The sequence below is a fragment of the Sminthopsis crassicaudata genome, chromosome 3 (genome assembly GCF_048593235.1).
Source record: "Sminthopsis crassicaudata isolate SCR6 chromosome 3, ASM4859323v1, whole genome shotgun sequence".
In the NCBI taxonomy this organism is placed as follows: domain Eukaryota; kingdom Metazoa; phylum Chordata; class Mammalia; order Dasyuromorphia; family Dasyuridae; genus Sminthopsis; species Sminthopsis crassicaudata.
This window is the reverse complement of record NC_133619.1, coordinates 581,035,284-581,058,552: the sequence shown is the minus strand read 5'-3', so window position 1 is coordinate 581,058,552 and position 23,269 is coordinate 581,035,284. Positions and strand designations below refer to the sequence as shown.

The 23,269-nt window shown below is 37.7% G+C and overlaps 1 protein-coding gene across 4 annotated transcripts in view; it reads right to left on the bottom strand.

The window, feature by feature from the left end:
- Positions 1 to 1,727: 1,727 nt before the first annotated feature.
- The window catches only part of LOC141563625 (NACHT, LRR and PYD domains-containing protein 12-like), a 35,427-nt gene continuing 13,885 nt past the window's right edge, over positions 1,728 to 23,269 (bottom strand). For 2 of the 4 annotated variants that reach the window (XM_074304989.1, XM_074304990.1), the window contains 5 exons: positions 21,847 to 22,005; positions 20,069 to 20,227; positions 12,975 to 13,145; positions 7,436 to 7,606; positions 1,733 to 3,573 (listed from right to left, as the gene is read on the bottom strand). In XM_074304989.1, coding sequence (XP_074161090.1) covers positions 3,435 to 3,573; positions 7,436 to 7,606; positions 12,975 to 13,145; positions 20,069 to 20,227; positions 21,847 to 22,005 — 799 coding nt within the window. In that variant the 3' untranslated portion in view covers positions 1,733 to 3,434. Of the gene's footprint in view, positions 3,574 to 7,435; positions 7,607 to 12,974; positions 13,146 to 20,068; positions 20,228 to 21,846; positions 22,006 to 23,269 lie in introns of all 4 variants that reach the window. The other 2 variants (XM_074304992.1, XM_074304991.1) reach the window with 2 other exon arrangements.

Sequence of the window (23,269 nt, the reverse complement as noted above, 5' to 3'; positions counted from 1 at the left end):
CTCACTTTGAGAAATCTCTGAGTAGTTATTTTTGGTCAGGGGTTGAATTGTCCCATACAAAGTGAATTATAGAGAAATTCAGGGGGCAGCTAGGTAGCACAGTGAATAGAGCACTAGCCCTCTGATCTCAGACACTTAATACTTCCTAGCTGTGTGACCCTGGGCAAGTCACTTAACCCCAGCCTCAGGAAAAAAAAAAAAAGAGAAAGAGAAATTCAGAGTCCTAGGCTTTCAGGAAGCTTATTAGTGTTGAGGAACTTGGGAAACAGACATGTAATCAAAGAAAGAATAGGAGAAATTTTTAAAAAATTACTTAATTTGGGAGCATTAATGATACCTTTAAGAATTGACAATCCAAGTTTGGAACAGTAAAGGAGGCAAATTTCTTTTATACTACCATGGTAGGTGGTTTAATGAATGGGATGAAAGACAGTTCTTTTGGAAGAAGGAAGGGAAAGTAGAGAAAGACAGATTGGAGACAGTTTCTTAAATGTCTTGAAAGTTTTTTTTTAAATTGGAAAATACCTTAGATGCCATCCATATGTACAGAAGCTCTAATATTCAAGGATAAACTGAAGTAACTTCCCCCAGCTCACACAACACCTAGGAAGGTTCCCTAGGCTCTTGACTCCTACTTAGCCAAAAGGTCTTTGAATTACACCACATTGAATAGGCAAGGAAGGGGAGATTTGGGTATTGCTTTTGGTATATTCACCTTTCTGTGGCATCAAATTTCCTTATCTGTACCAAATCCCAGAATTTTATAATGTTTAGAACAGAAATTTTTACTATAAGGTTTATGGACTTTAAAAAATATTTTGTGAATTATTGCAATAGAATTGATTTCTTTTTTATCCTATGCATTACATTTTACACACTAATGTAACATGTTAAGCTTTGAAAATCCCAAATATTTCACTTTTATGCCCATAACAATCCCAGGAGATAGGTGCTATTATTCCCATTTCATACATGAGGAAACTGTAGCAGATTGAGGTTAAGTGTCTTCCTCAGGTGATACAACTGCCACATATCTGAGGCTGGGTTTGAAGTGAGACCAGAGCAGGAGGGATAGACAGGAAATGCAAAGATGTCCCAGGAGCTGAAGTATCTCAGGGCCAGTCTGATGCTCTCATTTTACAGATGAGCAGCTGAAGGTCAGAGAGATGGACCCACTCACCTGTGGTCACTGGGATGAGGAGTATGGCAGGATTCTTGGACTCCAAATCCCACAATCTTGTCCCTTCACCACTGGAGCTGGTTGTGAGGGCAAAGAGCAGGTTAAGAGTAATGAGAAAGGGAATAGAAAATGGTGCTTAAAAGTGAAATTCAGAGTTGTAGAGGGAAGAGTTTGGGATAATAGTGATGTCTGTTTTGGCCACCTCTGGGGCTGGCTGAGGAGGAGAGCTGGAGATCAAGGCACTAAGGGTGGTGATGAGCTAGAAAGTCAGGGGGCTAGAGGGGATACAGTGGAGAATACTGGGAGCCAGATAATGGACTCCCTAGAAAGAGGAGGGAGAATAACATAGAGGCTGGGTTAGCACAAAAAAGAATCCAGGCAGTGACAGCAATTGTACTGAGTGCTGGATGAAGCAACGGGTAAAATGAATGTGGGGCCAGGAGAGTTCAAGCTCACATCTTGGAACTGAAGTTACAGCTTCCCTTTTATACCCTCCATAAGGATATTTTTCACTTTTATACATTACACTAATGCCAGAAAACCACAGAAAGCATAATCAAAGCTGTATCATTTCTTTGTTCTATTAGTCAAGGCTTATCCTGTTATTTCTCTTCATTTTTTTATTGGCTTTTTTCTACTTTTTTTATTAAAGGTTTTTATTTTCACAACATATACATGGATAATTTTTCAACACTGACCCTTGCCAAACCTTGTGTTCCAAATTTTCCCCTGCTTCCCCCAACCCCTTCCCCTAGATAACAAGTAATCCAATATGTTATACATGTTAAAATACATGTTAAATCCAATATATGCACATATGTTTATACAATTGTCTTGCTGCAAAAGAAAAATTAGATGAAAAAGGAAAAAAAATGAGAAAGAAAACAAAATGCAAGCAAACGATATAAAGAGTGAAAATGCTATTCTGTGATCTACCCTCAGGTTCCCCAGGCTGCTCTCTGGGAGCAGATGGCTCTCTTCATCACAAGATCTTTGGAACTGGCCTCAATCATCTCATTGTTGGAAAGAGCTATGTCCATCAGAGTTGACCATCATATAATTTTGCTGTTGCCGTGTACACTGAGCTTCTGGTTCTGCTCATTTCACTTCGCTTCAGTTCATTTAAGTCTCTCCAGGCCTCTCTGAAATCATCCTGTTGGTCGTTTCTTACAAAACATAATATTCCATAACATTCATATACCATACCTTATGCAGCCATTCTCAACTGATGGGCATCCACTCTGTTTCCAGTTTCTTGCCACTGGAAAAAGGGCTGCCACAATTTGTTTTCGCTTTTAAAAGCATCTGGTCACAAACACACTCCAGTCATGTTGACTGTTATATTTTCAGTAAGTAATCTGAAAGAGCTTAGATATGGGTTATAAGCTGTGAAATTGGTCTTGCCAAATCCCCTGAAGTTTTGGCCTCGTCTTGCTTTGGTCTTCCCAGGGACTTACAGGTGACTCCCCACAAGGCAGGGCGTTAGATGGTGAGGTGACCCCCCAAGGAGACAGGTTTCTGAGGGAAGGTCAGAAAAGTAGCAACTCTGGGAGCTACAAAAGGACCATCCAGCACTGGAGAGGAACTGTCTTTAGGTAGAAAGTCCATTTTCTGTGAGTGCTGGAAAAGGGAGACCATGAAAGGAAGATATCTGAGACAAAGAATTTGGTAACAGATTCCAGAGGCTGATGCATAAAGTAGAGGGCAGAGGTGGACAGAAACTGCATGGGGGCAGGACCAGGATGCATCCTGGGAGGGGCTGAAAATGAAGTCTCTCCCAAAAAGAAGGTTCCACCTCAGCAAAATGAATCTGAAAGATGGGAATAATGGGAGTGGGAGGCAGGAATCTGCTGCCATAAGACAAGAGGGGCACCTATTGCTCAGAATATTGCACAAATCAGAGCAAAGGCAGGAAGGTCCTTTGGAATGGTACTCCAGATGTCTCTGCAGTGGAGGCCTCTGATCTCAGGCAACCTGTGACTGGGGATGTTCGATTTTCTCCACTCTTCAGTGGCAAGAATGGTCCTTTGTGTTTCTTCTTTATCCAGTCAGGGAAAGGTCAGTAGAAGAGACTTTTTATATATTAATCACAGTAGGGAAGACTCTGAAATGCAGGAGATTTCCAATTCCAGGTAGCCCATGCTCTGGATAGGAGGATTTCCTTAATGGCCATCTCATATTAAGGATAAGAATTAATGCTGGTAAAGCTAAAGTAACTTGTCCAAAGACATCCACCCATTGAAGTTAGCCAGGGCTACATGTACTCAGCATCCCAGTCAAAGAACTCTTTTGTAGCCGTATGATAATTTTTCCAAGTGATGTGAAAAGATTTTCTTGAATTTAGGCTGGTCACTATCTTTTTTAGGGTTTGACTTAAGTCCTCTTCCCAGACGCTGTGAAAACACAAATATTTTGTTGTATCTTTATCTGAGTTTTTTTTAGTAGCCCTGATGCCTGTGTCCTCTGTGAAGTCCCTTCTGTCTCCCACAATTTGTTCCCTTTTATACTTTCTATGACTAAAAGTGTGTGAGGGTGAGTATGAGTGTACATAAAACCTACTATAGGATGGTTTTTAGCAACACATCTGCTATGTCTGACATAGTTTTAAGATTAGTCCTTCCTGGGGCAGCTAGGTGGCGCAGTGGATAGAGCACCAGCCTTGAATTCAGGAGGACCTGAGTTCAAATCTGGTCTCAGACACTTAACACTTCCTAGCTGTGTGACCCTGGGCAAGTCACTTAACCCCAGCTCAAAAAAAAAATTTTAGTTAATATTCTTTGTGCATTAAGTGACAGTAGGACAGCCCAGTGTATGACATGTATTATGAGTTAGGTTAGCTGCATGGACTTCATCAGGAGCAGATCTGGCACAGGCCGGATACTATCCCCCTTCACAATCATGACAGATGCTTGGTCCTATGCAGGTTTTGAAGTCAAATGAAGTATGTAGTTTAGAACCAGAGAGTTCTTATAAAAACTTCTGGTTGTACAAGTTGTGGTTGTGAGAAATCAGGACAAAATGGCCAATGTGAAATTTGGGTTCATGGAAGAAGCACTGATTACAAAGGAGGAATGGGTTAGCTCTCCTACTCCCTGCCCTGGTCACACTGTATGCTCTCAGCAGAGGAGAAGGGCTCGTCTCAGGAAGGACATTAAGAACTGAAGGACGTTCCTAGGAGGATAATCAGGACACAGAGGAGAAGAAATAATGATGGCAGGAAAGAACCAATTTAAGTACTTACTATGTGCCAGGCACTGTGTTAGACATATTATATATAAAAATAATCTCGTTTAATTCTCAAAACAACTCTGTGAAGTAGTGCTACTACTCTCCCCACTTTACAGTTAGGGAAGCTGAGGCACACAGAGGTTCAGTGACTTGGGTCCCACAGCTGATTAGTATCTAACTCAGGTCTCTTCCTGACTGCAAGCCTAGTGTTCTCTCCATGGCACCACCTAGTGGCCTCCTGGCCAGGGACAGATTAGCTGAAATCCAGGATTTGCAGGGCATGCAATAGGAATGCTTTTATTTTTATGGTTCCACTGCTGGGGAGGCAGTGAGAGAAATAAATGATTGTAAAAATAAATTTAATCTTTCTCTCTTTATTAACCTGCTTTTTTTTTCTTTTTTAAATTATAGATTTATATTTACAAAATATATGCATAGATAATTTTTCAGCATTGACAATTGCAAAACCTTTTGTTCCAACTTTTCCCCTCCTTCCCCCCACCCCTTGCCCCAGATAGCAGGTTGACCAATACATATTAACCTGTCTTTGCAAGGAGCTTATGAGACCAGTGATGTCTAGCTCACACAGAAATGAATCCCTGAAGGCCAAATACTGACTCAGAAAATGACAAGTTCACATTGTCCAGGCTGTGTTACATGTTAATGTGTCTGTTAAATATCCCCAACTGCATCAGTGTGGGCCCCCTGGGAGGTGTTGAGCCCCACCCCTGGACTGGATCAGGAAGAGAAAGCTGTGCCTCCCCAAGGAAGCCCTGCTGTGGGACTTGTCCTGGGCAGCTCCTCCTCTGCCTCCTTTCTAGTGCTGGTCAGCCTCCTCCCACGAGGCCCAGACACCCTACTTTATGGGAAGAGAGAGGGAACAGGGGGTGGAGGAAACAGAGGAAGGGATGGACTAAAGGCAGCGGTGAGTGAGAAGAGCTCGGCTCTGCTAACTAGAACGTCCAGCGGGAACGAAGGTGTCTCAGAATCCCTCTGGTAACAGCATATCAGACTCACTGACTGAGCATCCCTCTCCTGGTCCCTGCTCCTGGCTCTGCTTGTGGTTCCAGGAAAGACCTGGAAAATAGAGGGGCCCATCAAATAAAGAATAGCCCCATGAGTTCGGGAACATTCATGTGCTGGAATATCACTAAATGTTACATCAGAAATGGTGCAAGGGATGGATTCAGAAAAACCTGGGAGAACTTGTATGAACTGATTTGGAGGGAAGTGAGCAGAACCAGTGAGTTTATATGACAACCAGAACAAAGACAATTACTGTTAGGATTCTTTCAGATGTTATGGGCCAGAACTTGAGAAAAGGTAATGGGCTTAGTTCACATCTTTAAAAGGAGTTAACACCTTTAAAGGAGCTAGCTCATTGGTCCTGTAAGGAGTTCCCACAAGCCCATGGAGTACCCACAAGCCCATTCTCTGAGAGGATATAAGGAGCCAACATTGAGTGGGGTCAGTCAGTCTGGAGTGAGTCAAGGAGAAAACTTCAGTGAAGGTCGAGGAGATTCAGAGCTAGGATTCAGTGGATTCGCAAGTCCAGCAGATTCACAAGTCTAAAGGAAAAGCCTGCTCATGGACTTCTGGGAGATTCACATCTAGGATTGAATTCTGGGAAAACCACAATCCCACACTCTTGGAGGGAGAGTCTGATTCATTTCCAGGTCTACCTTTGTGCTGGCTGGAGGCTTTGGATTCAGAGGGAGCTAGAGACTGAAGCTGGCTGGAGACTTTCTGACAGGAAAAGATTCAAGACTTTGAAGGACACAATAAGGATCTGGACTTTAACTCCTGGCTGCATTTTGGGGATTACTGGTACTGAAACTAAAACTAAGGCTGGCTCCAGAAGCTCCCCAAGAGATCTGCCCAACGATCACAATTTAGAGACAACAGAACATCACATTCTGGCACCCAACATGGGGCAAGAACTTTTGCTTATCCTGACTGGCTGATTCTGAGCCCTTCAGGGAGCCAGCCTGGACTTTACAAATTATAACAGAAAATAGCTTTGAAAGGTTAGCACAATGACCCACTTCAGTTCCAGCAGATTCGTGATGAAGCTTACTAGCCATCTCTAACAAAGAAGGTGATGGATTCAGCATTCTAATTGAGATATATATATGTATATTTATATATATTTTTTGAGTGGGAACAAGGCTAATATGGGAATTTGTTCTGCTTGACAAATATATTTTTAAAAATTTTAATAATTTATTTAATTTATTTATTAATTTAATTAATAATTTGTAAGGGCCCTTTAAATGGGCGGACACAGTGCATCGGGAGATTGAGGCCCGGAAGTAATTTCTGTAGATATTAGGACTGCCCTTGGGCGGGATCCTGGCCATATTGAGATAGCTTCGTAATGGGTGACTCTCTCCCTGATTGGCTGTGTGTGTGACCTCACAGGCCCTATGTAAGCCCACTGCAGGCAGCGGGCGGTCCTCTTTAACCTGGCGTTCTTCACCTGGGCTTCCTAGCTTCGGTGGCCAAGCCAAGATGGATAGCCAAAAGAGGTAAGGTTTTTGGTAGTGAACACATGGGTCTTCTGACCAGGTGTTCACTCGGGAACCAACAAGTCAGGGCATCAGTTAGGGCATTATGTGAGTAGGTATAATAAAGGCTTTTAAGATTACATGTGGCTGTTCTTGAGTGCGCTACCGGTTATTAAGCTATAGATTCAAGAGATTGTGGCCAGAGACCTTTGAAGGCCTCAGAGGAGGCGAGCCGGGTAGAGTTCACACTGCAGAGGACAGTGGTCAAAGGTACTCTGGTGGGTCTAGGACAGACTAGCAATAGTAACTGCCAGGAGAGCACGTTACAATGATTAATTTTAAAAATTAATTTTTCCTCTTTCATTTTTCCCAAATTGGTAGGTTGGGAGGAGGGATAGAGAAAGGTGAAATTTTTTCATTAAAAATTAAATGAAAATTTTTTTGTGTCATTTGCTCGTTCTACTTCCTTTTTCATCCTAAAGTGCAGGAAACATTTTAGAAACAATATTGAGGAACTTACTTTAATATTTGTAGATTGCAATCCTGCTTTTCCAAGGCTTCACACAATAGATTAACTTCATTTTCACCAAAAAGATTATTGCTCAGGTCCAACTTCTTAAGATTCTTAATGCTACAGAAAAAAGGTAGGAGATTCCGAAGACATTCAACAGTAAGTTTACACCCAGACATCCTAAAAGAGAAGGACAACCAAGGGGAAAATGACAAACTCATTTCTCCAGGAGCCGTTTATTTCTTGATTTGTTTTTTTTGTGTGTGTGCAGGAAAGGAATCAAACTCACAGCTTCTTTAGAACCACAGCCTCAGAACATGTCTATGTATACCTGTGTGTGTGTGTGTGTGTGTGTGTGTGTGTGTGTGTGTGTGTGTGTGTGTATGACAAAAAGAATTGTCTTGTTTCCCCAAAAGGGGAAAGGAAAAGTAGTTAAAATGAGGAATAAAAATAAGATAGTAAATGAGAAAAGAAAAAGTCAATAAAGAATCTTTTTTCTTTAATGGAGAACAGAATAGAATGAAGGTCAGATATAAACATATACAGGACAGTTTTGAAAGTTAGATTAATTTTATTTATTTAAAAATAAAATCGAGGTCCACATTATAATGATCAACAATCTCATGAATAATTCTCTTTTTTTGGTGTTCAATCTTATGAAATAACAGTCCATGGAAACTGACTGAATACCCATCAGTTGGGGAATGATTGAATAAACTATGGTATATGAAGGAAATGGAATATTATTGTTTTTAAGAAATAATGAGCAGTCTGATTTAAGAAAAGACTGGAAGAACCTGATGCTGAGTAAAGTGAAACAGAACCAGAAGACACTGGTACATAATAAAAACAAGATTATATGATGATTTGCTGTGATGGAATTGGCTCTTCTCAACAATTCAAGGCAATTTCAATACAGTTGGGATGCAAAATACCAATCACATTCAGAGAAAAACCTATGAAGACTGAATGTGGATCTAAGCATAGGATTTTTAACTTTTTTGTTTTGTTTCTCATACTTTTTTTTTTTTCTTTTGGTCTCATTTTTCTTACACAACATGAAAAAATGGAAAGATGTTTAAAAGGATTGCACATATTTAACCTATACCTAAATTAACCTAAATTAAATTAAACCTATCTTAGGGTGGGGAGGAGGTTAGGGAGAGAGGGAGAAAAATTTGTAATGCAAAGTTCTATAAAAATGAATGTTGAAAAATATCTACATATATTTAGAAAAATAAAATACTATTTTTAAATTTAAAAAAATTAACTTATACATGTACATTCATTTTTTACATATATCCATATGAGTCAGGTTGAGTTTAAAAAAAATGTTGAAAACAAAAATGAAAATAGTGTATATTGCTCACTATTCAATCTCCATATGTCTTTCTCTTTCCATCCAAAGTTTGTTGGGATTGCCTTGGATCACTAAATTGCTGAGAAGAACCAAGTAGATCATAGTTGCTCATCACAGAATCTTGTTACTGTGTACAATGTTTTCCTGGCTCTGCTTGCTTTATTCAGCATTAGTTCATATAAATCTTTTCAGGCTTCTCTAAAATCAGTCTGTTCATAATTTTTATAGAATAATATCATATTTTTCTATAAAAGAATGAAATATTATTTTTTAAAAGAATTAAAATTCATTCTACTTGATGTTAATTCAGAATTTAAAAAAAAAATCCCATTTCTTTAATGGTTCTTTTCGAAGAATTAATGATCAAACAAGGATTAGAATGGATCATAAAAGTTTAAGTGATTGTGATTAAATAAAATTAAAGAGGGGCAGCTAGGTAGTGCAGTGGATAGAGTACCAGCCCTGAAGTCAGGAGGACCTGAGTTCAAACCTGGTCTCAGATACTTAACACTATAGATGTGTGACCCTGAGTAACTCACTTAACCCTAATTGACTTAACAGCAACAAAAAAATTTGAAAATTTGCAAAATGAGAACCAATGTACCTAAAATTATGTGTAAAAAGGGAAAGCAAGTAAACGGGAGGAAAGAATATTTGGTTTAGGATTCTTTGACAAAGATCAGATGTCTAACTTATATAAGAAACTAATTTAAATTTAAGAATAAAAATAATTCTTCAATAAATACACGATCAAAGGATATGAACAATTAAAAATACTTCATTTTCTTCCAATTCCATATAAAAACAATTTTCAACCATTAAAAAAAAAAGTTTAATTGGTGTAGTAGATACACCACCAGTCCTGAAATAAGGAGGACCTGAATTCAAATGTGATCTCAGTCACTTAACATTTCCTTGTTGTGTGAGCCTGGGCAAGTTATTTAACTCTAATTGCCTCAGAGGGAAAAAAAAAAACCAAAAAACTTTTGAGTTTAGAATTCTATCCTTCCCTCTCTCCTCCCTGAACCAGTAAGGATTCTGACATATATGTTATATATGTTCAATCATGTAAAATATTTTATATAATTCATTGTGTGCAAGAAGACTTGAAAGAAAGGAAGGAAGTGAAAAATAATACGTTTCAGTCTGCGTTCAGACATTAGTTCTTTCTCTGGAGAAAATACTTTTCATCACAAATCCTGTTAATTGTCCTGGATCACTGAATTGCTGAGAACAGCAAAGTCATTTACAATTCTTCATTGTACAATATTGCTGTTACTGTATACAACCAATTACACCCTTGATTTTTCATTCAAAAGTATTGTTCCACTACCATGTTCATGGACTCTGAAATTCCATTTTCTAATTATGCTTATTTACTATTCCATCTTTCCCTCTGCTTTACAATCCTTAACTCTATCCTTCATCCTTCCTAATTTTCCAGTATTATCATACTTTACTGCCTTTCTCATACTCTATGATGCTGTAATGATCAGGCCTTGCTGTTATTATCTATATTTGAAGTCCTATTTCCTGACTGCTTTTTCACTCCTTCTTACCATCCCATCCCTCTTTACCTCCATCTTCTAACTTCATCAAGATTCAGATAAAATATCACCTAAAATAAGTTTTCACTGCAACCGTTATCAACTAATACTTTTCCTCTAAGTTTAACTGCTATTCAATTTTTTTCTTTCATGTAGTTTTTTGTTTACTGCTTCTTACATTAAAATGTAAGTTTTCTGATGGCAGAGGCTGTTTTTTTTTTGTTTTGTTTTTGTATCTGCAGTGATTAAAAGTGTTGATTAATTGGCTGCCTTTTAGAGATTTGTATTTCTTTCAAAGTAAAGCCCAGGCACTAAGGCACAAAGGAAAATTTCATAAAAAGGTTTCTTAGTCTTTACATTTTATTTTAAGTACCTCTTTCTACTTTCTTATGTAGCAAAGCAAAAGTCTATTGATATTAGACTCCAAAGATGTTACTTCGCACTGTCACTGAGGAAGAAAACATTTTGTTTTGGAAAAGTATGAAAAGAAAACAATTCTAAAGATAAAAAGATTCTCAAATGTACAAATGAATTTGTGATTTCATGTATTTCGGAGGACCTTTTTATGATGCAGATCAAACTCCATTAATACTTATCCATTCTATGGTCTCTTGTCTTTGTTTCTCATATCCTGACCACAGAATATCCACCCAACATGTTGGAGGATTTCTGGCATTTCCAGGGAATCACTAGAGTATTTAAGCTGTTGTTATTCTTTGTCTTTGCTTCTTGAAGAGGACCAGGATATCAGGGAGCTCATGCAATGACATAAAAGTGAGTTGGATTTAAGTATAAGAGGACTGTGCAAGGTCACCAGCTTCATTTTCCCCCTCAGAGCCACCTGGGTCCAGAGGCCTGATATAGATCAGGAAGACTGGAGATTGCCTTGGATAATGGCACTCAAGCTATCCTTTCATCATATTGATCAAGAAGCCAGTTCATTTATTCCTCCTATCATAAAACTCCTTGAGAGCATATCCTTTATTCCTATTCTTCAAAGTTTCTCATTGGTTATATTTTGCAAAACAATCATATATAATCATAATAAGCTACTGCACTACCATCTATAGTCACTCTTAATTCTTTGGAGACTGTATATTCTATTTCTCACTGTTATACAGTAATATCTATACAAGGATGATGTAGAAAAGATGTGCTTTTGTGTCCATGAAAATCTTTGAGTCAGCAAAGCATTGAAATTTCTTGAAGGCAAGGCAGTTCATTTACCTCCTCCTATTCAATTAGGAGCCCAACTGAATGTCCATGGGCACTGTTTGTCCAAGATACACACAAATTGGATGAGTTCCATAAGTTTTCTATTCAAATGAAAGCCATAACTTTTGTCAACAGATATTTTTTATTCATTTAGTTTGTCCTATGTGGGTGATTAGGTCAAATTCCTTGGAATGTTTATAGATGCACTGAAATGTTTTTTATTTGATAGAACTGAAATATAAATATATGATATTTAGGCTTGGTTGAAATATTGGTTTTGCTTTCAAAAGTTTTCCTGTTTTAAAATTCTGTGTTAAAAATGAGAGCTTTCTTCAATGGAGAAGAGGAAGAGAAATAGTGGGAAATATAGGTGACATAAAAACAAACAAAAAATTAAACAGAAATTATATGTACTCTTCCAAAATCACTACCCATTCCCTTCATTCTTGATTTGCTTTCTTGGCATGCATTTTCTAAAACACACAAAATGGAAAGATTCATAATGAAGACAATTCTAATTAAATTTTAAAGAACACAATAAAAGGAAAACATCAATGATTAATGTTAGTTCTTATTTCTAACTAACAATGCTCAAGATATTTTAAAATTGGCCAATTATTCCTAATGATCTCTTCTCTCTAAATTCCTTTCAATATTGCTTAGTTTCTTTTTATTAGAATATATTTCTATTAGAGTCATTAAGAATATATTACTATTAATTGTTAAAATATATTACTATTATAATTAAGTACCTATTAATAATCCCTATTAAGTCCCAGTCAGAACACTAAATACTAGAGATATGACAACACAAGTGGAACAGTCCCTGCCTTCAGGGAGTTTGCACCCTATCAGGGGAGATGATGTATAGATAAATAGAGACCAAAGATTAAAAGTGAATTTCTGTGAAGAGGATTTTATAAGCTCAGAAATTAGGAAAGGCTTCATGAGGAGGGAAGTGAAAACAAATCTTAAAGGTCACTAATATCATGAGAGAAAGGAGTTAAAGGGGATGCAATTCTAGGCATAGTGGTGTCATGTCTGGGTTAGGTTTCTAGAGGGCCTTAGGATCAGTCAGGGTCAGGATCAAAGTCCTTGGTCCTTAAAAGGAGAAGTGAAGGAGGCAGGCAAGCTGCCATGTGGCCCCTCAAAGATAGATCTTGTACTCTGGACTCTGGAGTCTGAAGTCTTCCCTGCTGAGCGTGCTGCAGGAGAGATAGTCTGTCCCTCTCCCTCAGCCCTTCAAACCTTCCCTAGTATTACCTCACCAGGACACATTAAGCAGGCCCCAGAGTGTAAGACTATGAACACTGAACCTGGAGCAGGAAAGCAGTTTCATGTTTCTATTCTACTGTTCTCTCTTCCTCTTGCTCTCCTGTCCCTGATGGTAAGCAGAAAGTCTACAGATGGAAAGCCTGGAACTCACCTCAGTATTTCCAATTTCCAAACTTGGTTTTCCATAGTCTTGCACAGACATTTTATTTCCTCCTTCCCAAAGATACTATAACTCAGATCTAAGTTCTTCAGGCTCTTACTGCTACCAAGAACAGAGAAAAGCTTATAGCAAACTGCAGGGTGAGGTCTACAATTCACCAAACTGAAAGGGAAAACATGAGAAAGTGGTCAATTCAATTTTCCATGATTAATTCATTTTCTGTCCTTTGGGTAATGTTAATAATACACCGACATTTATGTAGTTTTTTTTTTTTAAATGATCAATTTCTTTTTTAAGAAAACAGTATTTTTAGACCTCAAACTGTACTATAAGGCAAGCATCATCAAAATGATTTAGTTTTTAAATTTTAAAGTTTTAAAATTAAAAAAAATTGAAAAGTATACCAATAGATCAGATTAAAGAAGAATCAGAAAAAATCAATAATTAATTCTTCAATAGGCATGAGAACATAAATTACTCAAGAATGAATTCTTATACAAAAAATTACTGAAAAAACTGCAAAGCATTTTGCACAAATTAGGTTTAGACTAACATATTCCACAATTAGCTCAAAATGTACATATCGTTTGAATATTGATGGTCAAAATGGAGGAGGAGGATAAAAAAAAGGAGTAAGAAGAAGATACAGAAAAAGAAGAGGAAGAAGAGGAATAGGTGCAGGAGTAGAGAATCAGATCATGAACCTCAAACAAATAAATAAGGTAGATTAGTGACAATATCAAAAGACAAAAGAATTCTTCATTACATGAAATTGAAAAGTTTTCCATGAAAATTAATTATACAATAAGGAAAAAATATTGGGGATATGTTTTGTTTAAGGCAGCAAACCACTGACATGTGATTAATATCCAAGATATATCTAGGGAAGTTACAGAATTAAATGATTTAAGTCATTGTTCAATGAATAAGTGATGAAAGAAGATGAACAAAAAGCTCTCAAAATAGAAATTGTAAATTTCTAATAATCACATGAAAGACTGATACAGATCATTACCAATAAGAGAAATGCAGAGTAAAACAATCTTGAGGCAAATTAGCAAAAATGACAAAAGAGATGGAAAGGGAATGCTGAGGAACTGTGGAAAGGCAGGCTCATCAATTCTTTATTGAGAGAATTGTTATGACTGTTATGGAAAGCCAATTTGAAATTATGCTAACAAGTGATGAAAATATCTATACCCTTTGGCCTAGGGATTAAACTGCTGGAACAAGGACATCAAAGACAAAAATAAAGGCCATTGAAGCATTTTTAATGTAGAGAAAGGAAGAAAAGAAAGTTCAGAGAAAAACATATATAAGACAATTTGAAAATAACATGTTGAATTTATTGCAGACCCTTACCCTTAAATTATATTATAAGAATTTAAAATTTTATAAGTATTTTTTGTTTTATTTTGTACATGGAAACATCCTCTTTTTTGATGTTCATTAGAAATAGAATAGAAAATTAAAATTAATAAAATATGACATGATCATGAGGAGGGAATGGGAATTATATATTTATTTTGGGAACCAAAAACTTAAAAATAGTAAATTATGAATGACAAAATGCATTTTTCCCACAGTTACTGCATACTTGCTTCCATTCCAATTATATTTCCTGGGTTATAGTTTACCAAATATGTGATATGCTGAGGAAAAATAATCAGGTCTCTTGTGATTAGGTAACAATTAATTAACAATATTGAAAGAAAAAATCTGGAATTAACTCCAGAACAGCTTTTTAGCTAATAATATTTAAGAGTTTTTGCATTTGACTAATGTATATACAATCACAACTGATGAGACTAGATGTTTATAGGAAGTGTTTGAAGTCTAGACAACAGGGCAAGAAGTGGGAAGTGCCTGAAAGTCCAATTATACATAAAACTTTATCACACACACAAACCAAGAACAATTGAAGGTAGGTTTCACTGCACTAAAACTTTGGAAAGAAACCGCAAGTGACAGATTAGAATATAAGATAGGAACACAAATAAATCCTAAGACTTCACTAAATGTCAAAAAAAAAAAAAAAAAAAAAAAAAAAAAAAGTTGAGTAAAACCCAGAAAAGTGCAAGAAAGACTCCTGACAGTTAAACCATTATTTGAGTCCAAGAAATTTAATCTTCCATATTCAAAAGAGGCATACATACTATATAGTTTGCCCTGGCAAATGAATGGTCTATATAAATTGACAAAGAGAACTGAAGATCTCAGTTCCAGGAAACATGGAGAACAGGGGTGAAATTTCCATTGAGATAGAAAGTATATCTACAAAAGCCAACTTATAGCTACAGAGTAAGATGGAGGCTGACTGTGTGCCTAGTGGAGAAGACAAAGTGCTTGGAGAAGGCCTTGCTACTTCACAGGCTAAAGGATAAAAAATGAACGGTTCCTTAGAGGAAGGGAGAAAGTGCTTCAAACAGAAAACAAAGATGATGCAAGATCTGAAGAGGAAGTCTCAAATTCTGACTTCTACCTGTGATTAAAAGATGAAAAGTAACAAAACTGAACACAAAGAATGAAAGGGAAAGAGGGCAGAAAAACTTTTACTGTAATAACAAGTATGAGACTTTCCAGTATTAATATATGCTATAGGGGTGATACTTTGGCAAACGTGTGGCAGACTGGAGATGGACTAAAAGCAGAGAGAGCAATGAAGAGTCTGTTACAACAATCCAGGTAAGAGGTCAAGAGAGCCTATACTAAAATGTAGCCAAGAGAGCATAAGAATAGAATCAATTAGGTCCAAGGAAAAAGACCTTCAGATTGGAAAGCATCAAACAATGGGGAAAAGAACTGAAAACCAAGATAATGCAAAGACTGGCAGGTGCCTCTGCCCTGTATTACATTAGGTTTGGATAAACCATATTCCAGTGTAGGGTGCTCCCAGAGACCTGAAGAAAACTGAACCAGAGAACATTACAACAGTGGACCTCCTTTTTCTTTTCTTTTCTTTTCTTTTCTTTTTTTTTTTTTTAATAGTTTTTATTTACCAGATACTTGAATGGTAATTTTACAACATTGGCAATTGCCAAACCATTTGTTCCAATTTTTCCCCTTCTTTCCCCCCTCCCCCAGATGGCAGGTCAACCAATACATGTTAAATATGTTAGAGTATACATTAAATACAATATATGTATACATGACCAAACAGTTGTTTTGCTGAACAAAAAGAATCGGACTTTGAAATAGTGTACATTTAACCTGTGAAGGAAATCCAAAATGCAGGCGGACAAAAATAGAGGGATTGGGAATTCTATATAGTTGTTCATAGTCATCTCCCAGAGTTCTTTCTCTGGGTGTAGCTGGTTCAGTTCATTACTGCTCTATTGGAACTGATTTGGTTCATCTCATTGTTGGAGATGGACCTCCTTTTTCAATGAGAAATGTCAAATAATCACAAGCTCAAAAAGATTTCTTGGAAGAACTTTAAAAGGAATTTAAAAATCAAGTAACAGAGATCAACGAAAAATTAGGGGAAAAAATAAGAGCAACCCAAGAAAATCAGGAAAAGAAAGTCAACCAACTTTCAACAGAGAATCAAAAACTTAAGAAAATCACTCCCTAGAATTGTACAAAGAGAAGCTAATGATATCCTAAGACAAAGAAAAAAAAAAGAAAGAAAGAAAATCAAAAGAATAGAAAAAAGAATATATTGTGAAATATTTCATCAGAAAAACAACTGATTTGGAGAATAGATTGGGGGAAAAAAAATTTAAGAATACTGCTATGGGCCAGAACTCTGAACTTGAAACAAAGGATTCTTACAAGGTACTAAATCAGTGGAATTGATAGAGACATGGTTATTTAGCATGGTGCTTAACAGTTCTCTAGTTCAGTACATGTACTTAGTACTTACCATAGTTCTACAAGATTCACACCTTTGATTAGAGAGGATATGAGCTGAACAAACTCAACCAGAATCAGAACAAGGGAAGACCAGAGAAGTGGTTGCAGGCTGTCCTCCTTTGCTTCCCCACTGAAACAAAGATCCAGAAGGCCTCCAGAAAAATTAGCTAAGTCCCAAGTGAAGGAGACAAGACTTTGAAGGAGACAATAAAAGATTTGGACTTTAACCCCTGGCTACTTGTGTGGTGATTACTGAGCTGAAACAAAGGCTGCTGTACCCAGAGACCCAAAGAAAACCTCAACAGAGAAAATTACATTTTAGAGAAAATATAACATTTTGGCATCTGAACATGGGGCCAAGAACCTACTTCTGTGAAATTAGGGTGAGTAAAAGAAGGAAACTTTGTAAAGGGCTAAAGCAGTATTCCAGTTAAAATGGGACAAATGTTTAGATAGGAGATATCTCCACCACAAAGAAAATTTGTTAAAAGCTTCATTAAACTTATAAAAAACAAGGTATGATTGTAACTTGGGAGCAGATCATTGAACTTTTAGAAACAGTATAGTACACATCAGCTTGGTTCTCTAAGGAAAAAGAATTAAATCCAGATGAGTGGAAATTAGTAGGAGAGCAACCATGTGAAAACTGCAATGACTCAATATCTAAAGAAACACTTTATACATATAACTTAATACAACTGGCTTTAAGAAATTATGTAAGTATTAGAATAAGGAAAAAGAAGAAAGAGCAGGAGGGGGGGGGTTCCAGATAAAGTAGGTGAAATGGATGAAGAATTAGACAAAAAAGCAGTTAAGTAAGAAGCTGATGAAATTTAGGAGTGTAGTGTTTCACAGCAGGAGCCATTAGGGCATTCTCCAACCCCTGACCCACCTCCCTCAACAAAGCCTTCATGGATGGAGGGAGAAGGAGGAGGGGGAGAGGCAGTGACACAATCAGCACCACCTATGAAGCAGCTTATGACAAGATTACAAAAGGCACTAGTTAAAGTAAAAAAAAAAAAAAAAAAAAAAAAAAAAAAGGACAGGATATATCTGATTTAATAAATGCCTACCCTATGATTGAAGAATTTGACTCTTCCAGTCAACAAAGGAGAAGATACACTCCTTTTAATCTGGAAAAAAATCAAAGATCTGAAAAAGGCTTGTTCTCTTTACTGGTCTACATCATGTTAAGATGATATTAGAGAATTTGGCTTATTATATTTTAACCCCTAGTGATTGGTAATACATAGCAAGGGCATGTTTAGAACCTGGACAAAACTTGTTGTGACTTTTGGAGTATCATGAATTATGTAGGATTCAAGCCCAACGCAATAAGCAAATGGAGTTAATATACAAATCACCTTTGACCAACTAGTAGATGTAGGTCAGTATACAGACACTTTAGCACAGATTAATTACCCTATAGCAGCATATGTGCAAATTGCTGCTGCTGCAATCAAAGCATGGGGCTCCCTCCCAGGAAAAGATGGATGGAAAGACTTCACAAAAATAAAACAAGGTCCCAATGAAACTTTTCCTGATTTTCTGGGATGTTTGCAAACAGCTGTCATATGAACGATTGGAGAAAATGCTGCAACAGCAATAATGATCAGACAACTGGCTAAGGAAAATGCTAATGAGATTTGTAGAAGAATTATATGGGGACTACACAAAGATGCTCCTTTAGAGGAGATCATAAGATGCTGTGCCACAGTGGGCACAAATGCTTTTTATACTCAGGCTATGATGAACATGAAAAGACAGGGTTCCTTGGGTCAAGGGACTTCCAGAGAGACCTGTCAATGCTTTCAATGTGAGAGCCCAGTGTAGTTATAGAGATAGAGTGAGAAGGCAGGGTGAGAGAAGATCCAAAACCCTTTGTCCAAAATGCAACCGAGGCTTCCACTGGGCCTCAGAATGTAGACTGACCAAAGGAAATGAGAGGCAGGGCCCAGCTCCAAGACCTCAAACAAAAAACAGGTGGGGCATGATGGCACACCTTTAGAAGTTCAGGACTCTGATGTGATCAATCAACAAAAAAACAATCAGACAGCAGAAAGGGATTACATGATCTATCAGCCAAAAAGCAATCAGAAGGGGGAAAGGGATTACAATTGGGGAGAATAGAGGTTTTTTAACCCAACAGAAGGGCAGTGTCCAGTGCAAGCAACTTCAATGTAATTGCCAGGTGATGAGGAGCGATCCAGAAAATGGAGGGACCAGATAGGTTAACTGCTTGGGGGAGAGGGTTTGCTTGTATCTCTACAGATGGAGAAGAAATCACATGGGTGCCAACAAGCCGTATTTGCCTTGTCCATCACAGAGAGTGAAAAAGAGAAAAACCTCGGAACAAAGGAGAAGACCTAAGAAACATCTGACACTGAAACAGCATGGCTGATAATGAGACTGTTAGAGAACTTCAGAACCAGCAGGAATCATTGGATTCTCTGAGACATGATAAGACTGATACAGGACTTCAAAATCTGCAAGAATCATTGCATTCATTGAGATGAAAAATTGTTGTTAAAACTGTTGCAGGACTTCAAAATCTACAGGGATCATTGGATTCCCTGATACATGATGAGATTATTGCAGGATTTCAAAACTTGGAGTAATCATTGGATTCCCTACATACATGAAGTAATGGACAATAGATTCCTTCTGGACTATTTCTAGGACTTAAGGACATGTAGAATTCCTCATGTTGATTCATGTTATTTGTCACATCACTACTAGCCTGTGTTAGTATATGCTTAAGGAATTTATGTAATTATATGTAATACCTCCCATGTTGATGGATTTATGTACACCTGTTTCAAGTGAGACCCTTCCAAAATCCACTAATCTGATTTGATTTCCCATTTCCTTTGGTGTTTTCATCTCCCTTCCTGAGATGTCAGGGAAGGGATGATCATCTCCTTTTATGGTGTTTCCAGGGTGTAGAGAGAGAAATGTTTACCATCTGATAGAGCTAGAACTCAGGGATGCTTCAATGGGGCCCTTCAGAGACAATCTGAGAAACCCCTAAACAAAGACTTTTTGGTCAGTTCCTGAGAAGAACCAATCCCCACAGCAATGGCAATGTGTGAGACTGGTTCCTAAACCCACCCCAAGAAGGAAGCTTCCAATCTCCTTCCTCAAACTTGTGTTCCTCTTCCTCTCCCTACTTCCTCCTCTGACCACCTAACTTAAGATACTTACCCCAGAGAAAACTCACAGGGGCTCACCTGATTGCTTGTAGCTTACAATCCTGCTTTGCCAAGACATTATGCAGAAGCTCTGCTACACCCTCCCGAATACGAATAAAAAACAGGTGTAAGCTTTTCAGGTTCTCAGCAGAGAAAAGATCCAGAACATTAACAGCAAAACCCGTAAAATCAGATATTCTGAAGGAAACAGAAAACCAGAGAGAGCATGATCAAATTACATTCTCCAAGGCTGATTCACTCTCCATTTTTCAGTGGGAAAGATCCTGTTGCACAGGTCACATTCAGTGTCTTTGAAAATCTCCCTTTCTTAACAAACTAGACATCATTTTCCAATCAGATCCCCATAAGTCTCTACAACTGTACTAGGTATAGGGGAGTGGGACAGAGATGAAGTTGGACCTTTGGTTTCACTGATATTAATAACTTTATGGTAGGGAAAGCCTCAAAATAAAAATTAATAGGTGGATCATCTTGCTGGTAAATTTAGACACAATGGAGAAAAACAGAAGAATTGTCACAAGACTGGAGAGGAACAAATGCCCAATATTTAAAAAGTAGAGAAGGTCTGTTCTTCAAGATAGAGACCAGGGAGTTTCACTTGGATTGCAAATAAAATTTAGTTAAGTTTATTTAAAAGGGTTAAAAAAAATCAACTGAGTAGAACATTGCTTGGCAATTTATGTAAAATGATTTTGATTGTGTATGTGTGTATCTGTGTACGTGTATGTATAATAAATTCAATATAAGTCACTTTATGACAAAGAAGCCAAAAAAGTATTGGGGGGAAAAGGTGGCCAGGTGGTGCAATGGATAGTGCACAAATCCTGAAGTCTGGAGGACCTGAGTTCTAATCAGACTTCAGACACTTAACAGTTCCTGGTTGTGTGACCCTGGGCAAGTCACTTAACCCCCATTGCCTCAACCAAAAAAAAAAAAAAATTTCAAATACTTTCAGTACCTAGTCATTTCAGTCTGAATGCTTTGTACCCTTGTCCTGATATACACCATGCCTTGTCAAATAAGCACTGAGAAAGACAGAATCCACAACAGTAGAGGGAATAATCTTTCCCTATTTTACACTAGCTCTCTCACTCTCTTTGCTCCAGCCAAAGGAGATAACTAACACCTCTCTGCCTTGCTATCCCTGCCTCTTCACAGACGGAATACAGGGCTTCAATACCTCACTGACGTCTCCCAACTCTTCCCGTGAGACAAGAGCCATAGTAGCAATGGTGATGACTGCTCTGTTCCTGCTCCCCACAATCCAGATTTAAAGATAATAGGCTGAGGAGGCACTGATTTTGCAGGTTATAAAGGTAGGATGCTGCAGGGAAAGAACAGGAAGGAGACCTTTCCTCTACAAAAAGTGACCCTCACAAGTAATATTTATTCACTAAAATAGTGATTATTTTCTTCCATTATTACCTATCAGTGCAGCTCATCCTTCCCAAACCAGAACTAATTTCCTCTAGCACAAGAAACACAGTGAAAACAACATTAGGGGGAACTTTTATCCATTCATGGGGTCAGATCAAGGGAAGGTCAGAGAAATCACAATGGGACAACCCAGGGAAGCTGGCACTCCCCTGAACAAACTGGCCCAGAGCCTGGTGAAGAGAAAGGCCTATTGCACCAAATTCCCAGAAGAGCCAGAATGGTTCTTCAGACTTGCCCAGACCTCAGAGAGGCAGTGTGCAGTCTCCCTCCCAAAGTCCATGTGGCTCTTACTGCTTACTTTCACTTTATGTCCCTAATCCTTGGGAGCCTCTGAAAAGAGGAAGTCTATGAAGACTCACCTTAGTATCTGTAGCTGAGAGTTCTTTTTCCCCAAGATCTCATGTGGAAGCTTCATGGCATCATCCTTAACAATTTTACTACACAAGACCAGGCTTTTCAGACTGGGAGAAGAGAAGAGATGCTGACAAGAGGAGTAAGTTACCTCAAGGTCTATCAATCTGTAAGAGACATACCATCACAACCAAAAAGGAATCTTTTTTTTTTTTTTTTCTCCAGGATTTACTTCTTTCTTCTTTTTCTGGGAAGGAGTCAGAGCCACCAATTCTTTATAACCACTTTCCTCTGACATCCCCAATCCATCCTTAACACTTTTAATTTCCTTTAAAACTTCCCCTTCCTAATATCTTGATCTCCCAGCCCATTCTTCCCATTCTGAACCTCATGACTATGCTGTATCAGATCAACTACATGACATAAGGAAAGCAAGAAAATGAGAGACAATCTTCATTTGGAATTATTGGGAATAATAATCTGGAAAAGGAGAGAGGAATTCATGTGGATACCTTTTTCGTGCCAAGAACAATTAGGATCTTTGGCACTTCACCACTGCAACACACACAGGCTGCATATACACACATAATTCTTCTTATTTTGAAAAAATATGTATTGGTGAGTCTTGCTTTTACAATACTTTTAATTCTAAATAAATTTCCCCATCACCCAGTTCTACAACCATTACTTATAACAAAGAATAAAAGAGAACGGAAAATATTTCCACAAAACTAAACATGGGATGCAAGTTTGTCAGCATGTATGCTGATATATCTTATTTGGGGTAATATTTGATCATAAAATCACCTATGTGCCATAGAGAGCATAGCACACAGCATCCATTCATGTAATTCTTTCCAGGCCTTTCTAAAATCAGCTTGTTCCTCATTTTTTTATAGACAATAATATTCCATTACCTTCATATACCACAACTTGTTGAGCCATTACCCAAATAATAGGCATCTACTCATTTTCCAATTCTTTGCTATACAAAAAGAGCTGCTACATTTTTGCACATGTGGGTTCTCTTTCCTCCTTTATTGTTTCCTTGGGTTATAGACCCTGTAATGGCACTGCTTGGTCAAAGGAATGCACAATTTTATAGGCCTTTGGGCACAGTTCTAAATTGCTCTCCAGAATGGTTAGATTATTTTACACCTCCACCAACAATGAAATAGTGTCCCAGTTTTCCCACATCCCCTCCAACCATTATCTTTATCTTTTCCTGTCATCTTAATCAACCTTAGAAATGTGAGGTACCACCTCAAAGCTGTTTATTTTGCATTTCTCTAATCAATAGTGATTTGGTACATCTTTTCATCTGGACACTTACTAACAGAGTGACTTTGGGCAAGTCACTTAACTCTAGTTGCCTCAGTTTCTTGTCTATAAAATGAGATGAAAAAGGGCGGGCAAAGCACTTCAGTATCT